The sequence below is a fragment of the Papaver somniferum genome, unplaced genomic scaffold (assembly GCF_003573695.1).
Source record: "Papaver somniferum cultivar HN1 unplaced genomic scaffold, ASM357369v1 unplaced-scaffold_83, whole genome shotgun sequence".
Classification (NCBI taxonomy): domain Eukaryota; kingdom Viridiplantae; phylum Streptophyta; class Magnoliopsida; order Ranunculales; family Papaveraceae; genus Papaver; species Papaver somniferum.
The window spans coordinates 845,927-868,086 of NW_020651304.1; the positions used below are offsets into that span (position 1 = coordinate 845,927).

The 22,160-nt window shown below is 34.6% G+C and overlaps 2 protein-coding genes and 1 long non-coding RNA gene across 7 annotated transcripts; 2 read left to right on the forward strand and 1 right to left on the reverse strand.

Annotated features, from left to right (window-relative positions):
• The first annotated feature begins 7,086 nt into the window (after positions 1 to 7,086).
• On the forward strand, positions 7,087 to 9,625 carry LOC113345726. 2 transcript variants are annotated; one of them, XM_026589409.1, is made up of 5 exons: positions 7,087 to 7,388; positions 7,485 to 7,829; positions 7,918 to 8,591; positions 8,725 to 8,815; positions 8,964 to 9,625. In XM_026589409.1, the coding sequence occupies exons 3-5, from the start codon at positions 8,146 to 8,148 to the stop codon at positions 9,462 to 9,464; spliced, it is 1,038 nt and encodes a 345-aa protein (XP_026445194.1). In that variant the 5' UTR covers positions 7,087 to 7,388; positions 7,485 to 7,829; positions 7,918 to 8,145; the 3' UTR covers positions 9,465 to 9,625. The 2 variants fall into 2 exon arrangements, with proteins under 2 accessions (XP_026445194.1, XP_026445195.1); XM_026589410.1 differs by lacking the exon at positions 7,087 to 7,388 and having other exon boundaries at positions 7,788 to 7,829; positions 7,918 to 8,012; positions 8,250 to 8,591.
• Positions 9,626 to 11,547: 1,922 nt separating this feature from the next.
• LOC113345766 lies at positions 11,548 to 15,647 on the reverse strand. 4 transcript variants are annotated; one of them, XR_003358295.1, is made up of 3 exons: positions 14,019 to 15,647; positions 13,017 to 13,141; positions 11,548 to 11,844 (listed from the first exon to the last, which is right to left on the reverse strand). It is a non-coding gene; the product is annotated as an uncharacterized LOC113345766 (long non-coding RNA). The 4 variants fall into 4 exon arrangements; XR_003358297.1 differs by lacking the exon at positions 11,548 to 11,844 and having other exon boundaries at positions 12,673 to 13,141; positions 14,019 to 14,314; positions 14,496 to 15,646; XR_003358296.1 differs by lacking the exon at positions 11,548 to 11,844 and having other exon boundaries at positions 12,673 to 13,141; positions 14,019 to 14,145; positions 14,496 to 15,643.
• A 3,318-nt stretch (positions 15,648 to 18,965) lies between these two features.
• On the forward strand, positions 18,966 to 19,892 carry LOC113345736. The gene has a single exon (XM_026589416.1). It carries the CDS (start codon positions 18,966 to 18,968, stop codon positions 19,890 to 19,892), a length of 927 nt encoding a protein of 308 aa, XP_026445201.1.
• The last annotated feature ends 2,268 nt before the right edge of the window (positions 19,893 to 22,160 follow it).

A 22,160-nucleotide genomic window follows, 5' to 3' on the forward strand; every position in this document is an offset into this window, starting at 1 on the left:
TCGTTTTGCAAGATCAATCTGATTACAATGACCCTAAGAAGTTGCACATATTTCTGATCTACAACGACCCCTTTGAAGAAAAAAAAAGTGAAAAAGATTGACAAACTGCAACAATACAATTAAATTCAGTGAACTACATCAAAGAAGGAAGAATTTAAAAAGAAAAAAAGAAAAAAAAACACAAACGAATAGTATACTTCGTATTAAGGTTAGGTATCAATATATCTAATCGATGAAGACGTGTAAAATATATATATATATATATATATATATATATATATATATATATATATATAACACTTACATTAAGTAACGGAAACGTAGTTATATTAGGAAACCCAGTAACATATGGACGGACAAATATCCCTCGAACTAATGATTCAGGATGCAGGATGGCCGAACAAGGGTCGAAAATGTCTCAAGACAGACACCACTTTTTTAAGGCTTTAATATATTCACCAAAAATTTGTATGTTTAACCAAAAATAAATAACATCATCATGTCGAGTCTCTCTAGCAGAAGCGCTAATCCTTCAGAGCTTGACAATCATTGTCTCACTTTTTGTCTCTAAGAAATTGTTGAGAACCAATGATGAACGACCAACGAAATAAGAAGTTAAGTACTTCATGGATGCTAAAATATTGATCGAAAGAAATATATTTCTTATATATTAGTTTGATTCGAACGTCCAAGCTAACTGATTATCATAACTTTATATCTTATTCAGACCAATACATATGACGGAAAAGATCACGTAATATTACTATTTCATGAACAACTACAATAAACCATATATTTCACTTAATATCACATGCCCCCATATTTTGGTGGTGTAGGGATCGGTATTAATAAGACCCGATAACAAAGCAATTGATCACTTTTTATACAATACCAACGTACCTATAAAGATCAACTTCGAACGATAACCTCTACGGTGGGTCACTCGTCATGTGCTCAACCGCAGTAATTTCTCTGACACAACCTCCAGTAGCACATTACATATACCAATCTGACACAGAATCTCCATTAACTTCAAGCAGTACACATTTTAGTTAATCGACTTTCTTTAAGAGTACCATAACTCTCGGAAGTATTACTATACGTAGGTTATACTTTACATAACTATTCCAGACTGATTTTGTACGACCATTGCAAACCTGTATGGAGAATACAAATTAACATTTACTGAAAAGTGAAAAGAAATAGAAAATGAAAAAATTACCGATACAATTTACCTTTCTTATCTTTAGAAGGACACTAATTATTATGTGAAAAAGCACACAAAAAAAAACAACATTTATTTAACATGTTTACCCTTACAGAGAAAAATCCACAACCTCTTTTCGACACAGGTATCTCATTTCTCCGCTTTGTAAATCCGCATCATTAATGAATGTGTTGATTAGTTTGACATATTTCATCTTAGAACTTCCAATGGGTGGCCCACTTTAAATTCTAGTAGAAGTGGCCCGTTCAAGGGTACACCTCCATCGGAAAGGATGCGATCCTACATATGTTCCTTTGACAGCACTGTTGTAGCCAACCAAAACAATTAGTAATTATGACATGGGTAGTTTCGAATACAAAATATATGTTCTTTTTATTGAATTTCGTCACTGGGCATCTTGGTTAAATCTGAATACATCATGTATTTCTACTTTTAAGCAACTAGGTTTTAATCATAGCCATGTGTATGAAAAACTTAAAATAATTTTTGATATTAAATTTGTTTATCAAGAGAACTATAATTCCAACTGACTTCTAACAGAATGTCTTTGCACTCACTCGTGTAGACAAAATTTTATTGGTCACATAAAATTTTGTCACTAAACGTATGTTTTGTTGTAATGATATATATGATCATATTGTAATGATCTTTAATCCAATTTTTTTAGATTCATAAAACTCAGTTGGATAATAATGCAAAAACGTGGACTCGTACCCATACCGATATCCATATATATACTATTTCAACTTATATTTGTCATCGAAATCCATCGGCTTTCTATTGTGGAAATAAGGGCGTCGTGTGTAGGGTTTATTTTGTTGTGCCGTAATTAACATTGGTTGTTTGATAACGATCTGTTCTTCATCTATTGAACTATTTTAATCCGAAGTTTGAACTATCCTATTGTGGAGAGATATTTTCTCTTTCTACTGTTCTCCAAAACCATACCTTTTATTGTTCTCAAAGTTCAATTGTTGTAATATGAAAACTTTGTTATTTTCCCGATTTATGTAGCAGTAAACCTTGTTATTCTGTTGGCTTGTATAGCCTGTGTTTTGATCCGCGCTTGTGATTCGAATACTTGAGTATATACAGAGTTCTGATAGATTTTGGAAATCATATAGTTGTAGGAAGGGATAATTGGAGTTTGGTACTCAGGTTTAGGCTAACACTATGCTTTGGTCTAACATTTGTCCAACGTTAGGATTTGGTACTTGGACTGGATGTTGACTACCATTGACCAAGTTAAATGTTGAATTATGTTTTAAAATTATTAAATAAATAAAAAACAAAAATTATAATGAAATTAAAAGACCAATTTACACTTATAACCTTCTTCCTAACATTTTTACTTTTCGTTTCTTTTCCTTCTTCACATCACGACCACCACCACTATCACTTTCTCTGTCTCTTTTTCTTTCAGCACCATTTCAACCGCTGTAATACCACTCCACTGAAATCACCACCACTAGTTCGAACACAACATTCAGTGAAATATGGGTTTCGATTTAGCAGTATTGAGGTTTCAAGTTATTCAATAAATTGGGGGTTTGATTTGATTCGAAAAATGGGATTTTATTTGATACACAAATTGGGGGTCTGTTTGATTCAGAAATTTGGGCTTCCATTTAGTAAAATTGGGTGTTTGATTTAATCGGTAAATTGGGGTTTTGTTTGATTCAACGATCTGTTTTTTTTTATTCAGAATATTAGGAGTTTTTGGTTGAGAATTCGGGTTTTACAGGGAAGAGTGATGAGTTACACTAATTCGAGGGTTTGGATTCAAAGAATAACAGAGAAATGCCATGAGTTCTGGTGGTAGTTGATACCGAAAAAGATGTTTGGAGAAAGAGACAATGCTGGGTTTTAAAGGAAAAACAGATGTGAAAGAAACATGACCGCAATTCAGCTGAGTTTTGAAATTGAATGATTTGGTAAGAGTGGGTTTGAGTTGAGTTTGGGACTTAATGAAGTTTTAGGGTTAGAAATTGATTTGGAGAATCTGTAAAGCAAAGCTGTTGCTGTTGCTGATATCGAAATCAAGGAAAGGAGAGAAGAATCTTATGGTCGCTGTTGAAGTGGGTAGAAGGTGGTGTTTTAAAAACCTGATAATCAAACACTGGACAAAGACATGAATTTCAGCGAGAAAAAAGAATTCTGGTCACTGTTGAAATATAGAAGATGGGTTTGATTTCTTGGAAAGTTTGATTTGATTTTATAGTTGAGAATATAAATCTTGAGTTGTTGCTGCTGAGATAAGAGTAAGAAGTAGGTGCAGTTTTAGAAGCATTAGGTATGGTTGTTGATTTGAGTTAATGATGAAATTGCTGGTCCTGTTAGGGAAATCGAAGCTAAGTACGACACAGAATATGAAATTATGTTGTTGTTGATTGCAGTGATGAACAAATAGAAGAAATAATTGAGTCTACATCCATATGTGGTGAATTTTTTAGAATTTCAGCTGAAAGACTCAAGGGTTAGGATGCCTCAAATGGGTGAAGTTCTGAGACAACAAGAAGAGATGGTTGCCATGGATCTTCTGTATTGAGAAGCTAAGAACAAGTTTTGAGAAAAGCTAAGAACAAGTTGGGAATTTTGTAAATATTAATAAAATTGAAGGGGTATGATAGTAAAATCATAATAATTACATATTATACAATTTTGTTGTGTAATTAGTAAACAGAAGTTAAGACTTAACCTAGTCAACGTGGTTCAACGTCCAGTCCAGGTACCAAGCCCTAATGTTGGACAAATATTAGACCAAAGCCTAATGTTGGTCCAAACCTGAGTACCAAACTCCAATTATCCCTTGTAGGAACCTGTGTAGATTGTTTAATACATTTTTGTACCTTTTTAGATATTTTGGAATTACTGTGTCCGGTTAGTCTGGAACCCTTATGTTTTAGCAACCAACTCAACAAACTTGACGTATATTTGTGTTATGTACGTGTACTATTATGAACGTTGCTTTTTCACCTCAGTAATCCAGTCTTGTCTTTGGAGTACTATCCCTGTAACTTGATTTTAATCATCGAAATTTAACAAATTTCACAAAGTCACACGATAAAGTGTAAACAGTCATAGAAACCTAGACATTGTGTTTGTCTTAGGGTTAAGAAAATCATAAATTGGTCTAGTTGTGTTGGATGTGAATTAAATCCTTACCTTTAGACTATAGATCTTGTGCCCCGAAAGTGTCGGAACTTAAAAAAAAAAAGTATTACAGAAACGTGATAGTTACTTGCACTACAACTATTTATTCTCTATTCTATTGTTGAGTCTGCATGTTCATTCTTGAATTTAGGTTAATGTAACCACATATCCTTGATCGCATTGCTAGATATCCAAGCATCATGAGAAACTATACCCGGTTATTGTGAACACTGCTTTTCCACCTCAGTAAGTCCGATTTGTAGTTAAAAGCAAGTAGTTGGAGATCGACTGAACTGCGACTAGTGGTTCAAGCTGTCAGGATCACACCTGAACCTATGTAACCTGGTTGTTAAGGAAAAAGGGAAATTTAATAAAATGCCCATCAGAAGAAATGTAATTAAGAAAATACCCCCGTTTTTTTGAAAATTAAGAAAATGCCCATGCCGTCGCGTTTTCCGTCTGGCCCCACCACTTTGGTAAAACCCGTTTTACTTTGTCAATATCTCATCACACGAGACGAGAAATTGGTGGGTGTAATGACTAATATACCCATTGGCCTAAGGTATATAAATGTTAATCTTCCACCGTCCATGTGTCAGCTCAGCTCAATTGACGGCTGAAGATCTAAAACATCTATGTCGTCCACGCGTGATATTAATCGACGGCTAAAAAAATAAGTGCATCAGTAGCTAACACGTGTTTAGTAGATAAGAATGAGAATGAAACACGAGTTAGGGTTCAGTTCCTTCATTCTCACTCATTTTTTTCTCTTCCTCTCTATATGTCTCTGAGTATTATGAACAAGAGTATGAGTGATTGAAATCGAAGATTTGTTCTTCGTACTGGTAATTAGGGTTTTTAGATCTCTATTTCTGTAAACGTCAAGATGAAGATCAAAAAGGAGAAGCCGAAGTCGATTAAGCCATAAGTTTTTTTCATAAACCCTAACTTTGTTTTCTTCTGTTTAGATCCGTTTCTCTTATATTTATTTAGATTTGTTTGGTTTTATCTGTTTGACAAGGGAATCAAATCTATGATGGGTGTTGTGAGGGTTTTTTCTTTTGTTTTTTTGTTTGAAAACAAAATCAATAATCCCGACGAAAAAATATAGTATCGGATTCTGTTTTTTAAATATTCTGTCTATTTTATATGTAATCATGGTTTTAATTTGAAGATGTTATATTATTAGGGCTTAAATTTGGGTTTTTGATTTAATTAGGGTTTCAATTTGTTGTTTTGTTTTTGTAATTTGAGTTTTAATGTGCTGTGATTTTTGTAAGGGATTAGGGTTTCAATTTGGAATTGCAGATTCAAATAGTTTAAATTTGTAATTGCAATTTAGACTAATTTGGGTAGTTTTTGTTCTGTTGCAGGGGATATGTTCATTATTCCTACAAGAACTTTAGTGTATATGTTCAGATGAGTAAGATGACAGTAGAATTCCCTCACATAGACAAAGAAGAAATTGATTTGAAGAGGTTTGAGAACATGTTGCATGTAAGGTTGGGTCTGGAAAAAGAAGAAATAGTGAACTTGTATTACACACCTGATGATCCATGTTCCCCTAAAACTTTGTTAACAAATGATGACTTCTTTAAGTTCTGGGACACTTTTGTATCTAATGAACCTGGTTTTATACATCTTCAGCTGTCTATAACTAATTCTGAATTTGGAGATGATGACTTCTTGAATGCTGCAATGGAACTTCCAGTGATAACAAATGATGAGACACCAAAGAAGACTTGGAAGACAAATAAGAAGACTGTTTCAAAGGAAAAGACTAAGCCACCTAGGAGATCACCAAGGTTAAATACAGCTTCTGACGTGCAGAACTTTGATCAACAAGGAGGAGCATCTAGGAAATTATGTTTTGTGGATTTGTTGAATGAAGTGGAGAGTATGTCATGTTTGAGTGAAGCAATTAGAGTTGGAACTAATACAACACAGGGTAGCAGTCAACCATGTCATCAACCATGATTACTTGTTTAATGTAACACAAGGAAGCACTGTGTACAATGATGAGAATCAATCTGAAGATAAGGAAGATGTGCAGCTAGAGAACACTGAGTTAGATGAGTGTAACCCAGTTGAAGATCCAGATTCCCCTTTAATATATAACAGTGATGAAGATGATGAGAAGGATTATGCTGAATATTTAAAGACATATAAAGTTCTAGCTGACAATGAGGAATCAAGTAGCAGTGAAGGTATGAAAAGTGGTAAATCTTGAATAGTAGTAATAAATGTTAATTTATGTAAGTATAATAACTCTAATGTTTGTACTTTGCAGATGAAGATGGTAGTGGTCTTGAAGATGAAGATAAAGATGATAGTGGCCCTAAAGTAGTGATTAATAAAGTTAGTGGCAAACCTGATTGGTACAACAAATACCAACTAGATATCAACAACATTGGTGAGGAAGATGATCCAAATCTATTCCCTGAAGAAGATGTAATACCACCAGTGGACCCTAGTAAGATGTTGGTAAAGTATGCCTTTCATAACAAGAAACATTTTAAAAAGCATCTTAAAAGATTTTGTGTCATTCATAATTGGCAGTTCAAATGTAGAAAAAGTTGTTATGTGCAAGTTAAGGCGCTGTGTAGGTTTAAGGATGAATATGACTGTAAATGGTTTGTTTATGCTAGTAAAGTAAAAAATGAGTCAACTTTTTTTGTTAGAAGTGTTAAGTTGGAACACACATGTGTTGGGGATAAGAAAGGTAGGAATAGGAGTGCTGATCCAGAAACTGTAAAAGATGTTGTACTTGAAAGTTTGAAAGAAAGTTCTGGGGCTTTCATACCAAAGCCCAAGAATATTCAAGAAAACTTTGCAAGTACTCACAACATCAACATTCCCTATATTTGTGCATGAAAAGCTAGGAATCTGGTTCTAGAGGAATTTTTTGGAAATTATGAAGAAAGTTATGCTGATGTACCTAAGTTCTGTTCAACGGTGGCCAATACTAACCCAGGATCTGTTGCCAAGTTTAGATATGGAAGAAAATGTTAGTTCTTTTAATATTTCTGATTTGTATTCTTCTTTATTTTGTATTGGTACTTCTTTTTTGGGAAAGAACTGATGTTGAAACCTGCATATGCAGATTTCAAGTTTGAGACTATGACAATACATTTGTTGCACCAATGAAAGCCTTTCAGGAGTCTTGCAAAGGTGTTGTAGGGTTTGATGCATGCCATCTTACTGGCAAGTGGGGTGGTGTCTTAATGGCTGCAACAACACTTGATGGTGAGACTAGATTAGTGCCTCTAGGTATTGTAGTGGCTAGAAGTGAAACCAGAGAAAACTGGTTAATATTCCTCAAAGATTTGGCACCAGGGATCTTAGCTCATCTTTCTGGAAAAGTCACTTTCATATCAGATAAGCAGAAAGGTTTGTTGGAAGCAGTTGCAGAAGTGCTTCCTGGTATGCCCCATAGATAGCGTTGGAGGTAATTACCTTACTTTTAAATTTGTTGTTGTATAATAACTTATTTATTTACTATGATTAATTTTGTCTGTGTCTGAATTATGTTGCAGGCACAATTACAAGAATTTCAAGAAAACATAAGTCCCCCACATTGCACAACTCAATGTGGAATGCTACCAAAGCCTACAAGATAAAGCATTTTGAGGTTTGTTTCTTTTAAATCTGTTTGTATTACATTTCTAGAGTATTAATGTAAATACATACTAATGTACAAATGGGTAATGTATGAACACATGACTGTTATGTACTAAGAAAATGCTAAAGCTGCAGAGTATCTTATGAAACAAGGTCACCATAATTTGGCTAGGGCTTTTTTTGATCCCACTAATTGTTGTGAGGATCTCAATAACAATTTTTCTGAATCTTTTAATTCAATGGCTAGTGAACTGAGAGACAAACCTGTAGTTATTCTTGGCATGTTGTACGGTGAGTTGGTGATGAAAATGTTTACAAAGAGAAGGGAACAATGTACAAAGTGGAAATCTGGAGATTTGGTTCCTAAAGCTAAGGACCTTATCAAACAAATGCTTGACATTAGTGAAAAATTTCATGTTCAAGGTAGTGTGGTTGGGGAGGTTTATTTGGTCACCAACAGGTCCACCAGAAAAATATTTACAGTGAACTTTATAGAGAAGAAGTGCACTTGTTTGCAGTGGAAGTTTAGGGGATTCCCCTGTCAACATGTTGTTTCTGCATTGAAGACAATCTCACCAAATTGGGCCGAGTATGTATTATGTCTTGATCTTAGCATTTATTGTGGCATTTACATTTTTTATTTCTCTTTTATTTGTGCATTAATGTACCAACAAACATTAAAGGGAAGATTCTAACAATATTATTTACATTTCTTTTGTCAGGTATTGCTCTCCTTACTATTCAGTGGATTATTATAGGACCACATATGCTCCAAAAGTTTTTTCATTGGAAGACATTTCTTACTATCCAGAGGTACTATTCTAAACTTTATGGGTTGTTGTGCATTTACTTTAAACTTTAACTTTTTTTTTATATTTAAAAGCACTTTAGGGTTTCATCACTTCCCATCCCATCTCTTATTTCTTCTCTGAACTTTTCTTTTCTTTGTTTCTTGTTGTAGCCACCAATGGAAAACAAGATACTACACCCTCCCAGCCAAAAAAAGCCTGGCAGACCTCATTCAAAGAGGAGAAGAAGTTATGATGAGCCTCAAACTGAGAAGAAGAAAAGGAAGTGTACTCAATGTGGATCTACAGAAGGTCACAACAAGAGAACTTGTAAAGGTGGTGATGTTGGTAAGAATCAAACTGGATATATGCCAAGAACTGAGTGTGATGCTACAAACTTCACTTTCACAAACACAGATGGAGCTGAAACTAGCACTGCAAGGGGTAAAGCAAAGAAGCAAGGAAAAGCATCATATGTTGGTGAGTCTTCTGCAAGAACATCCTCTCATGGAAAACCACCTCCAGTACCAAACACTCAAAGATATGCATCTGCAGGACCTAGTATCACACAAAGTTTCAGTCAAGCTTTTGCTGGTATTGGATATGTGGCTCAGAATATTGCTATTGTTACACAGGCTAAGAGAAAGCAGGGAAAGAATGCAAAGAAGAAGTAATGTGTGTGTCTGTTTTGCTTTTTTGTTGGATCCGTGATCCTTTGTTGCAGTGTTTGTCTTTTGTTTCAAGTGCTTTTAGGTCTGAACTTGTTTATGGATGACAAAACAATATGGATTTGAAGTACCTTTTAATATTAATCAAGTTTATTAGTTTAAAGTAATGCAGATTACATTGTAAGCTTTTTGTTAACTTCCTTACATATTTCTTTGACATGAATACTTGAATGCATAACACTTTCCCTTGCAACAATGACTATGTGATTAGAAACCAATATGAAAGCTTCACAATCTGTGCAGGTAAGATAAGGTATGTTGAAGTTGTGATTATTCTTACATAATTTCAGTTTCAGTTCTGATTTGCAGTGACCTTTGAAGCATTGTAGTAGATTGTGCAGTGGACATTTGTTGTAGGAGTGACCAGCTTCTCCACAAGCTCAGCAACAAATCTTAAATGGCAGCTTGATATCATCTGACTACATCAATGGCTAAAGCAAACCATTCAAAGTATGTGCAAGTAGGATTTGAGCACTTGAAGAACATTTCACCTTCTGTTTCAGTTGTCTTTGATCTAAGTAATTTCCTTATGCCATTACAAGGTATATGTTTACACCTAGAATACATCTAAGGACTAACCTTTGATTCATGGCTTCCTACATCACATATTGAACATAGATTTGGCTGGTTCTCTTCACTAGCCTTGATGTTGTTGTTTCTACTACTACTAGGAGAATGTATCAGACTTTTTCTCATGTCTATGTGTGTAGTTGGTTTCTTTTTGATAATTTGGGTGAACTTGGGTCTCTTCATTGGTTTTTATACAGGCTGAAAGATAATATGACCGTTACAAAAGGGGATTAAATCTGGGCCATTGATTGTTTACTACAAGATAGTGACACGTGTCAGCCGACCGTTACTGAAGTTCGCACGTGTAGATAACGTGTTGTCACTCATGAGTCGAGTTCGTGATGAGTCATAGTTCCAACGCGGGCCGATCCATCTGATTTAGGGGTTAGAATGTCATTTGACATAACAGATTTAGTGCCACATGTCATGTAACGTCCGTTAGCCGTTTTTTTGAAAAAACGGGACGGAAAAGGTCAACTCATGGGCATTTTCTTAATTTTCAAAAAAATGTGAGCATTTTCTTAATTACATTTTCCCTCATGGGCATTTTATTAATTTCCCCAAAAACTTTATCACAGTGTGGTCACAGCTGTTGTCTAACTCTGGACGCTATGGTAAACAATAGAATATTGTTCTAAGCTAAATTTTTAAGGAACTTATTGGCCCAGCAATCTGTAATAAGCACCACCCGAAAAACTAAAAAAGTTTTCTTGATTTTCCATAAACATCGTTAATATGAATATTGCACTATAGGTTTCCAGGAAAAAACATCAATAATCCTTAAAAATATAAACATAGATTTATAACCCATTGAGTATGCTAAATAAGTTTATAATAATCTAAAACATTCTAACTTAAAAAAATATAAAACATTGTGATTGGACCTTAATGTAGAAGATAGGAATCGAAAGACTAATCAAATATTGATAGGTACATATTCATACCTACTATAGTCTGCATTGATAGATATAACACGTTCAACCAAAATAGAAAAACATTAGTATATGTTGATTAAAAAATGACATAAAAACAACCATAAAGTTTAACGTAAAACGTAGCGTGACATTTTTTTTAATCCTATTTGATTTCTGATAGTCATTTAACCCAAAATGGCGAAACCAAATATATATGTGCTTGAATTGTGAACGACTTCCCATATTCTTTCTTCAGTTTTATATACTATATAAGACCTTCTTTGTCGATCCCAAATTTTATCCATTTTTACACTATATTTTGGCTGTTGATGTTCTTTAAATGTTCACATCCTGCATTTTTTTTTTTTTTTTACTTTTAGCTCATCTTTGTGATAATGTTACCCAAATTATTCTATTTGTTCTTTAAATCCAGGGTTAGGACTTGGATGTGCCTAACCCTTAGTTAAACCCCTCCACGGTTTTAACCAAAACTTAGATATGTCCAACTACTTTGTCTCATTAGACACCTGGATAATAAAAAAATATGAGGAAAATAACATAAACCGATATCTTAATTCTAAATAATCAGCAGATGTACCTTGTTTGCCATAAAATCAATCAAGGGAAAATCATTTTGAGAAAAAAGCATAAATCCTTAATCTTTTCTATAGATGCAACTATATATAACGAAAAATCAAAACTTTCAGAAGCTTTTGTACATAACAAATATTAGAATCTTTTTTTGTCCATAACAATCCACTTCACAAACCCGTGTTGGCCTAAAACCTCAATGGTGCAAGTTGTTGTTGTTCCTGATGGTGCACATAATTGGCCAACTTTGCCTGCATAATGAAAAGCACAAACTCAGTATTTATCTGGCATTGGCATACCTCTGATCCTGTAAGTAAGATGCATTCCTTAAAACAAAGATTTGGCGTAAAGTTAAGATGTCAATCTTCTTTATCGTAATTGGTACCCTATTACACCTGTTTAGATCGAATTCAAACTTAATAAACCTTACAGATAAAACAAATCTAGGGTTTTGACATGTTAACCACCCCCTTCTTCTTTTCCTTCTGATTCAACCTTCCCACCCAAATTTCTTCAAAATATAATCTATCATTTAAAACTTATCAAATCAAAAAGACTAATTCACATATAATTCAATAAAAATTTATCGGAAATAGAATCCCTCAAGGGATCCGTGAGATTACCGAAAGGCATATACCCCTGAGAAAAAAGAATCAATAATATGTGAATCCTAGACAAACCTAATTTACTAATGTTAATCCATAGAAAACTAAAAATTTGGGAATGAAAAGATTCAGAAGTAGGCGTAAACATCAGATCTTCTCCCCCAACAAAATTTGAGGTTTTTAACCTGGAAAATTCATAATCAAAATTACCAACTTCTCAAATTATATCATCAAACTAATTTAGAAATCAAGATAGTTGATGGCTTCATGCAATCTAAGTTGATTTGATATTAGCAAATAAAAAAAAGGGTTCCAAAAGAAAGCCCCGATAGCTGCTCCTCCAATAGTATCGGTGGCTATAATAATTTCTTTCAACCAAAGAACCATGAATCCCTTTTTTTGATTCAGCATCAACCCCACGGTGAAAAAGATGAAACAATCAAAACAAAATAAAACAAAAGAACTACTTATGGGTTTAGTTGCTTGTTTTTTTTATTCAAATCAATGATATAAAATTTGTAAAAATATTTTTACAAACTTAAAAACTTTAAATAAGCCTCATTACAATAGTACATGAGAGCTATGGAATTAGGACGACAACATGGGACAAAAAAGAAGTAGAAAATTCCAACCATTATGAAAAAGAAAAAATGGTACACTTGCTAACAGTAAGCACGATCAAAACTGATTTAGACGCAATTAAAACACACTCACTCTATACCCCACATTGCTATACTGGTAAATTCTCTACCAAAACAGTGATGCTAATCCCATTGGTTACTTGTATAAAAAGAATATGAGGATATGAGCTACATGACCTTCATCACCCATCGCCCATTGATGTATATATTTCTCTCGACATTCTCATCTCCAGCATCGACAGAAAGCTCAGACAAAGCTACCTCCTCTACACGTTATCCTAGGAAAGTACAAATAAAACCATCTGCATAACACAATGGGATTAAAGAGAAGAACATTTACTGAGCATATTTCATACCATAAGAAATTGATTAATGGAAGTGGACCGACATAATAATAAAGCAGCAAACCATAAACCGCAGGTAAGAACATGATCATGCATTATAGAAGACATTGTTCCAAAAAAAAAACGAAAAACAGAACTGCGGTATTCTTTGAGCTAAATCAAAGAGGATATTTAAGTTTAACCTCTCATTACAGGGGGATTTTAGCCTCATTATTTTTCTTTCTGTATCTTAGTGTTTATAATTATTATAATGTTTATTGTCCATGAGAGCAAGATGACCGCAAACTGAAATCAAAATCCTCCAATCTATGATAAGCTAATCAATGAATAATAAGACCTATAATTTATCCTCCAAACTTATGCACATGTTAAATTCTTATGAAATAAGAAAAGAAAAGCTTGAAAACTGATTATATTTCCTGGCCACTGAGTATATATGTTTGCTCTATCTTTCGTTCTTTCAGGGTTTATAGTTGCAAGCGCCCTAATTTCTGAGCAGATTATATTTCGCATTTCGATGTCATAATTAGATGCATCATAGTAATAAATAAGTAAATAACCTATTCGGTGATGGCTTCAATCAAATTCGCAATGGTGATGAAAGAATATTGATAAAGTAATTTAGGATGTGAACTCAGGTATCCAACAATACAATTCTAAGTGCAGATCAAGGACTACCAATTGGGGTGTTGTTTTCTAATGATCTCTACTTTTCCATCCCTTCTTTGAATTCCAAAGCTTGCTAATTTCATACCGGTAGTAGATTCAACTGCTCTATTTAGACAGTAAAGTTTGTTAAGACTGGTACTTCAAGAATATTACAAAATCAAATTACCTGTATTATTCCTCCCATATCATCCACATCTAAGTAGTCACCAAGAACACAGTCATGGTTTCCCTGCATAAAATTCACATCATCTCACAACATACCAAAAGTTATTGCTTGAGAATCTTTGTTGTAGCTGCAAAGAAGCAAGAGAAATAACAGCATGAAGTAAACCATCAAAACAATGAAGCTAAATAGATAAAAGAGAAATACGTATTATCCCTTCTTGCATACGAATTGAAGAAACATAAATATACGAATTGCAGAGAAATTAGGGCTAAAGCAGACCATGTATGAAAACTTCCCTGGGCAAGAAGAAAAAAATAATTAGAGCATCTTACTTCAATGCAAGATCAATAATATCCAATTAATTAAGGTGAACATAATGGTGAAATATAATTAAAGTATCCACTGACCCTTGAGATTCTGCAATGAATGCGTTCTAAGAAAATATTAAGTTAACAGTTTTGAGAAGAAAATTGTTACCTTTAGGCTCATAAGTGTGGCGTAAATGGATAACCAAACCAGCTAGAGAGAAATGAGAGAGAGTGTCAGAGCGAGAGAGGAGAGTTCTGAATCAATAACTCAAATTGATTCAAAATCTTTTGAATTCTCTTTTCAAAAAATAGGAAATCATGATGGATTCAAGATTATTGAGCGAGGAGCAGGAGGCCTCAACTTCAAAATCATCTTTACAGCAACGATAGGTGAATGGATTAGTACAACTATGAGAAGAGTGGTTCGTTCAAGCAGCATCAACGGTGAGAAATGGCCAGTTAAAGAAGGGAATTTCTCTTTTACAATTGAGAAACTCAAAAATCAAAGGGGGGAATTCATCAAAGTACAAAGGACAAATATCAATAGAAGTACAAAGAAATCTCTCTTCATTCCAAAAGGAAATAATCAATATGGGTGGTTGAGATTCCTTGAACTGTTAGATAAACTTCTAAGGAAATCTGAGGTACGCCATCAATATATTCCTACAGAGAAAGACTTTCCGGACAACAATCAATCAAAGACGAATCATAGATCTCAGCGTACCTTCAGCTGTGTAGCTAATGGATCTATTTCATGGAATCAAGTAGCCAGAGAGATTGCAACTAAACTTAATTGGGGTAGATATCTGAAAATAAATGTTATTAATGATTCTCTGGCAACATTTCAACCTAACAATGATTGGGAATGGAATAGCTGCTGGAAACCCATCAAATGGAGCTTTAAAGACACAACAATGGAAGTACAAAGATGGATTTCTGAAGATGTTACCATTAATGCCAGATCTGTGTACTCAGCTCAAAACTGGATAAAAATTAAAGGTCTACGAGTACAATTATGGTCAAAGGAAAATTTTGATAAAATAGGAGCACAAATGGGAGGCTTAGCAGAGGTAGATCAAGAGACTGCTGGAAAAAATCCTTCTTATTGTAGATTGCGAGTCAAATTCCAGGCTACAGAAATCCCAGCAACAATCCAAATTGAACTTAACGGAACAACATGGATTTTGGCAGTGGAATGGAATTATGATTATGTGCCGGCACAAAAAGCTACCATCAAAGCTTACAGGCAAACTCTGCAACAGATGGAGAAGCGTCAGACATCGGTGAGAATTCAAAATTAAAATTCTCTTATCCCCGACAAGATTTTAGAAAGTAACAGTGGAGAGAGAAGTAATACTTGGCTCACATCAACACGCGTGGAGAAAGGACAGTGTGTCATTACAGATTTTTTTCAAAAACAAGTCAAAGGAAATCAAACTTCTGATGGTCAAGGTCAAGCAGGTAACGGGCTTCTACCCACTAGTGAGCAAATTCAAATTCAAATTCAAAATTTCATTAACCGTTACTACACCGGAAAAAAGCTAAAGCAGTTACAGAAAACGGCTTCTTTTTCGCCGGATTTGATTGATTCTCCAAATTAAAGGGCGAGTCCACAACACTTAGTATTATACGCAAATCCAACTGAAGAGAGAGTGGAAGAGTCTTATCCGATGAATCTTAATAATAAAATTGTGAAAATAAACTCGATTCACAATAAAGTAGATTTAATCATGGAGGCAACCAGAAATGTTGGAGCAAATTTTGGAGGGCACGAGGGGCAAAACAGAGAGCTATACACAAAATTAGTCACAAAGCATGCCAATCTAAATGATGCAAGAAACAATAAAAAAACTGCACCAACTGAATTGTATTGATATTCAAGACACAATTCAAAATACAGGTACAAATGGAGAGGGAGAAGTAGAAATCTTTGAGGATGCAGTAAATTTGGCTTCAGATGGACTTAATGGATATTAAAAATATTGGTGTGGAATTTGAGGGGAATGGCTTCAGTGGATAAGATGGATGCTTTAAAAGATTTGATTAAGAAGACAAGGCCAACAACATGTTTGATTCAAGAAACACATATGATGAAGGTGACAAATGGGTGAGTAAATTACATTTGGGGCAGTGATCAAAACCAATGGAGATTCATTCCATCACTGGGTCTCTCAGGTGGTCTATTAACAATATGGGATGATATAACACTGGAATGCACAGATGAATTAGTAGGACAAAATACTCTATCTCAAAAGCTCAAAAGTAAAGTTGAAGACTATGAATGGACACTAACTAATGTATATTCACCATGTACTTATTGGGAGAGATGGGAATTCTGGGAGGAAGTAGAAGATCTTACAGGGTGGGTCTCTGAACATTGGTGTATGGCAGGTGATTTCAATGCCATTAGAAGAAGGCAAGAGAGAAATAAGCCAGGAGGTTCCAAGAGAAATACAAGACTCTTTAATGAGTATATGGAGGAGCATAATTTGGTGGACTTACCACTGAATGGAGGGATTTTCACTTGGAGCAATATGCAACCAGATCCCCTACTTTGCAGATTGGATAGAGCAGTTGTGTCTCCACAATTTGAAAGTAAATTCCCTCTTCTCACAAAAACTGTTCTCTCTAGGACATTATCTGATCATTCAACAATTCTAATTACAACTTCAAATGTTTAGATAAAAAAACCACCATTTAGAGTGGAGAGCTATTGGTTCTCTCATCCAGAGTTTATGACAAATCTAAAAATATGGTGGGAAGCTATGACTTACTATGGATCACCAAGTTACATTATGTCCAAAAAGCTTCAAAATTTAAAGTTCTTTCTAAAGAGGTGGAGCAGAGCTACTTATGGGAAAATGGAAGATAGGAAACAAGAACTCAAACTTCTAATTGATGCGATGAACACATTGGAGGAAAGTTCAACTCTTACTACACAACAATTTTATGAAAGAGTGGAATGGAGAACTGAACTTAAGAAAATAAATCTCAACAATGCAAGGAAATGGTTGGCAAGAGCAACAACTCAACATTTCAAAGAGGGAGATGCTAATACCAAGTATTTTCATACTTTGGCCAATGGTAGAAGAAGAAGAAATACAGTTCAAAAGTTTGTGATCAATAGGGAAGATAATTTTTGTTAGCAAGATATAAGAGATGAAATCTCAAATTACTTTTTCAATTTGTTTCAAGAAGACAGCACTTGCAGACCTCAGCTAAATGAAGAATATTTTTCCAAAATCTCACATGAAGAGAGCATTTGGATGGAAAGAAAGATAGAAGAAGAAGAGGTTTGGAGAGTTATAAAAAAATTTAAAAGCAACAAATCCCTTGGACCTGATGGGTATAATATGGAATTCTACAAGATAGCATGGGCAGTAATCAAAGTGGACTTCATGGATGTTATAAAGGAATTTGAAGATCAAGAGAAGATAGATTGGAGAACAAATTGCTCCTTCATCAGCTTAATTCCAAAAAAAGAACAAGTGGGTAACCCACAAGATTTTAGACCCATTAGTCTTGTGAGCAACATATACAAAGTGATTTCAAAGGTACTCTCTCAAAGACTTAAATCTGTGATGCCAAAGCTTATTTCAAAGAATCAAGGAGCATTCATAGCTGATAAGCAAATACTAGACAACATTTTAATTGCAGGGGAATTAGTAGATTCAAGATTAAAAGAAAAATCTCCAGGAGTGATGTGTAAGCTGGATATTCAAAAGGCATTTGATAATGTCAGCTGGCAGAATTTAAAGAATGTACTTCAAAGCTCAGGATTTGGATCAAAGTGGGTTAGTTGGATGGAATGGTGTGTAACATCAGCTCAACATTCTTTGCTAATAAATGGAGTTTCTACACCAAAATTCAAACCACAAAAAGGGTTAAGGCAGGGAGATCCACTCTCCCCATTTTTATTCATATTAGTAGCTGAAATTTTCTCAAAAGTGATGAAGAATGTTGTCCAGCTGAATATGATATCAGGATTCTCAATCAATTCCATACAAATTTCACATTTACAATTTGCAGATGACACACTTGTGTTTATAGATGCAAAAGAAGAGGGAGCTGAGAATTTGGTTTTAATACTTCAAATTTTTGAAGCTATCACTGTTTTAAGAGTAAACTTTAGCAAAAGTGTTGTTATCAGTATAGGAGCTGATCATAAAATTGAAGACATAGCTGACATTCTAAAGTGCAGGATAGAAAGATTAGCTCAAAAATATTTGGGGCTTTCAATTGGATCAAGAACAAGATGCATTGAAATATAGGATGCAGTAATTGAAAAATTTCAGAAGAAGCTTTCACTTTGGAAGAGAAGATTCTTCACTAAAGCTGGGAGAGTTCTGTTGATTAAAACATCACTTGCAAGCCTGCCCATTTACTATATGTCTATCTTTCCCATGCCAGCAAGTGTGGAAAAGAAACTTAATCAAATAATGAGAAACTTCTTATGGGGGTCAACATCAGAAACAAGGAAGATAAAATGGGTGGATTGGGATAGATTATGCACACCAAAGGAAATGAGAGGTCTTGGAATCAAAAATCTCAGACTTACCAATAAATCTTTACTATCAAAATGGTCATGGAGATTCTCTAGGGAAAAAAATTATTATGGAGAAGAGTGATACAAGAAAAAATGAAAGCTCAGGAAGAAGATTTATGGATCAAGGATAACTCAGAACCTGAAGGAAGAAGCATCTGGAAAGGAATACAAAAGTGTAAACCAATTCTGGAGGCAATTGCAGTCACAGAAGTTAAAAAAGGTAATGCAGTTAGCTTTTGGTGGGATAATTGGACTGGAACTCAGCCACTGAAGATGAAAGACATAGTACAAAATGATACATGGAACATACTTCTGAGCAGGAATTTGACACAGATTGAGACTACAGAAATGCTTGCACTATTTGCAGACTTGGGTACTCCTCCAGTTTTAGATGATGAGGCTACAGATGAGCTGAGATGCACACTTGCAGGAGGCTTTAGTGCTAAAACATGCTACAATTGGTTGGTGGAGCAGCTGCCAGCACTTCCAAATCAAATTCCAGTCTCCTGCATCTGGATTCAATATGTTCCACCTAAAGTGAAGTTCTTCTTATGGTCAGCAGCTTTAAATGCTATACCAACTTTGGATAATTTGATGAGAAGGGGTTGCCAGGTACAAAATCAGTTATGCCCCATGTGTCAGATGCATTCAGAAACAGTGAACCATCTATTTCTACATTGTGCATATGCCTCTAAAGTGTGGAACTATTTTCTCAAAGGATATGTTGTTAGCTGGGTACAGGGTGAAACCCTCATTGCTCAATTGGAATCTTGGAAATTTCGCAGAGGAAGGAACAGAGGCAGAAAACTGTGGCCTTTAGTAATATTTGCAATTTGTTGGTCCATCTGGGATGAAAGGAACAGAAGGGTCATGGCACACAAGAGACCAAGAGAGGATAAGGTGGTGATTACAGAAGTGAAGCTCTTGCTTTACAACTGGGGCACAAATCAAAACTGGTTTCATTTTAACTCCTTTAGAGAGCTTGTAACACACTGGAAAGTGATCATAAACTGCAGATAATGTAAGAAACTCATAAAATGGGAGCTTAGGCCTTTTTACATTTTCTTTTAATATATCAACCTTTTTACTCAAAAAAAAAAAGTGTGGCGTAAGTGAACTCAAACAAAATGAAGATCAACTAAGTATTATCCAAGAGAAGGACTTTTGTACAATTATAAAACATGACCCTAATTTTCTTGAAACTGATAACTTATATAGTATCGGAGTACAACAAACTACACGACCCGTTGGTTGTTGTTTAACTGATATTGGGTTAGTATTTATACATCTAATATCACCGCTTCCACAAGCATTTTAGATTAGATGTACATACACTAACCCGATTCGGCTAATAGTTGTGCATTCCTCTACGAACCATGTAGAGCATCAGCTATGTGAGATTGCATTTACATCTTCTTCTGAACCTATTGCCATCTAAAAGAAAGTAGTTATTTTCCTGAAGTAAAAGAGCAAGAATATAAGAATACATAGAATCCATATATATAATACAAAGAACCCATTTATTAGAAATACATGAAAAGAGAACTCAATCAAAGAGATCAATGTTGAATGCTCTTTGAAAAACGAACTCATACCAATATAAATAAATGGTTGACGAATTGTATACATTTGCTATCACTACATGTGTATAGATGATTGTACACATGTATGCAGGTGGTTGTACACGTATGGTTGTACCTCGCCATATTGGAACATAGTTTGTGCAAGGTTGTATGCAGATATATACGGATTCGGTTCTGAAAGAATCTTTGGTGCTGGTTTGCCTCAACTCCTAGGTGAGTCTCATTGGTTCGCACCACATTTTCCCCTAGTGATTAGCTTGTATTCGGCCCCTGACGTTTTTTCGTCGTGGTTGGTGTGTTGCGACTGCGCACGATACGACTTTTGTCTTGTTTTTCTGCTGCTGTCGTTGGTGAAGGAATCGCCGCAAAGAATATAAGTCTTCATCGAGGTGTGTAACTATGTATACTTGCACCTAACAGATGCTCATGTTATCTTGACTGATTTTCCCTGCTTGCATAAAACCGTCGACAAACTTAACTGTCACCATCCATAGAGAGACCAAATCATAATTTAAAGAGTAATATCCATACAGCATCCATGCAAGTTCACTGAAAATAGAATTATTACCTTTAGCCCCATCTTGTAGTGCAAATCAAGATTGCACAACCCTAATTTTCTTTGAATACTTAAGTAACATAACTTATATTAGTATCACAATATTTTAGCAGCATTTAAAGCATATGGTAAGAAAAGCTTACTGTGCATGGGACTATCGGAAGATCGCCTCACAAAGCCTATGCACTCTGCCGGCTAAATAGAGAACCTTCTATGAAGCTTTGAACTGCTGCAAAACAGTATTGATTAGCTATTTATTTATAATCAATAAAGTTTTAAAAAAGAAAGTATCATATTGAACATTCAAGTATTGTTACCTTTTACCTTTCTGTGATCATGGTCTCTTTTCTCACATGAACTTCAAATTATTAAGATTCAAATGCCTGGAGCAAGCAGTAATGATTCCCTGTAATGGTGTTGTATCCTTGCAGCTCACTCTGATTAACATATGTGGTATGCAGATCGTTATAAAGAATGTACAATATGAATAAAAAATTAACACAATATGAAGAAAAAAGAATTAACATTAACTTTGTTGAATTTGGGTTTCTTAATGTACCTCTGAATGTTGTTAATAAATCACAGAAACACAGAGAAACTGTAACAAAAACAAAGAATCCACAAAACTAATAAGCAATACTGTAAAACTATTAGAAAAACATTACCTCATTAAATCGATTTGATGCACAAAGATTGGTTAATAACCGACATAAATCTCTGCAATAAACAATAAACATAAAGATATACATAATTAGTTAGATTGCAAAGAGAATACAGAAAAGAGGGAAAGAACCCTAATTATTAAACCAAAGAACCCTAGAAAGGTTGAAAAGAAACAACCTCAATATACCTGCAGTATATGTGGATAGTTGATGTATGTCGTTAATGCAACAAATTAATAATCTTATTTCCATACAATTAACTGGTAATATAGCGGTAGTAAGAGATCGTTCTCACAGAAAGCTGTGTAATTGATAGGTTATTTGTATTAGCAAAATAAAGTAAATAACACAAAAGGGGGGTTTTGGTTGTCAGATAAATGGAAAGACAATAAAGAAAAGAGATGATCAAGGAATCCTTCGCCGTTACCAAGCGTTAACATGATTAGAATACTTATCTATTGTTCGTAAGAACCATTCATCACCAACC

Excerpts from the sequence above, each read along its gene's own strand:
- LOC113345726 (XM_026589409.1), top strand. The coding sequence starts at position 8,146 with ATGAAACAAGGTCACCATAATTTGGCTAGGGCTTTTTTTGATCCCACT. Across the intron at positions 8,592-8,724 it reads ATCTCACCAAATTGGGCCGA|GTATTGCTCTCCTTACTATT; the intron begins GTATGTATTATG and ends TTCTTTTGTCAG. Across the intron at positions 8,816-8,963 it reads ACATTTCTTACTATCCAGAG|CCACCAATGGAAAACAAGAT; the intron begins GTACTATTCTAA and ends TTCTTGTTGTAG.
- LOC113345736 (XM_026589416.1), top strand. The coding sequence starts at position 18,966 with ATGAAAGCTCAGGAAGAAGATTTATGGATCAAGGATAACTCAGAACCT.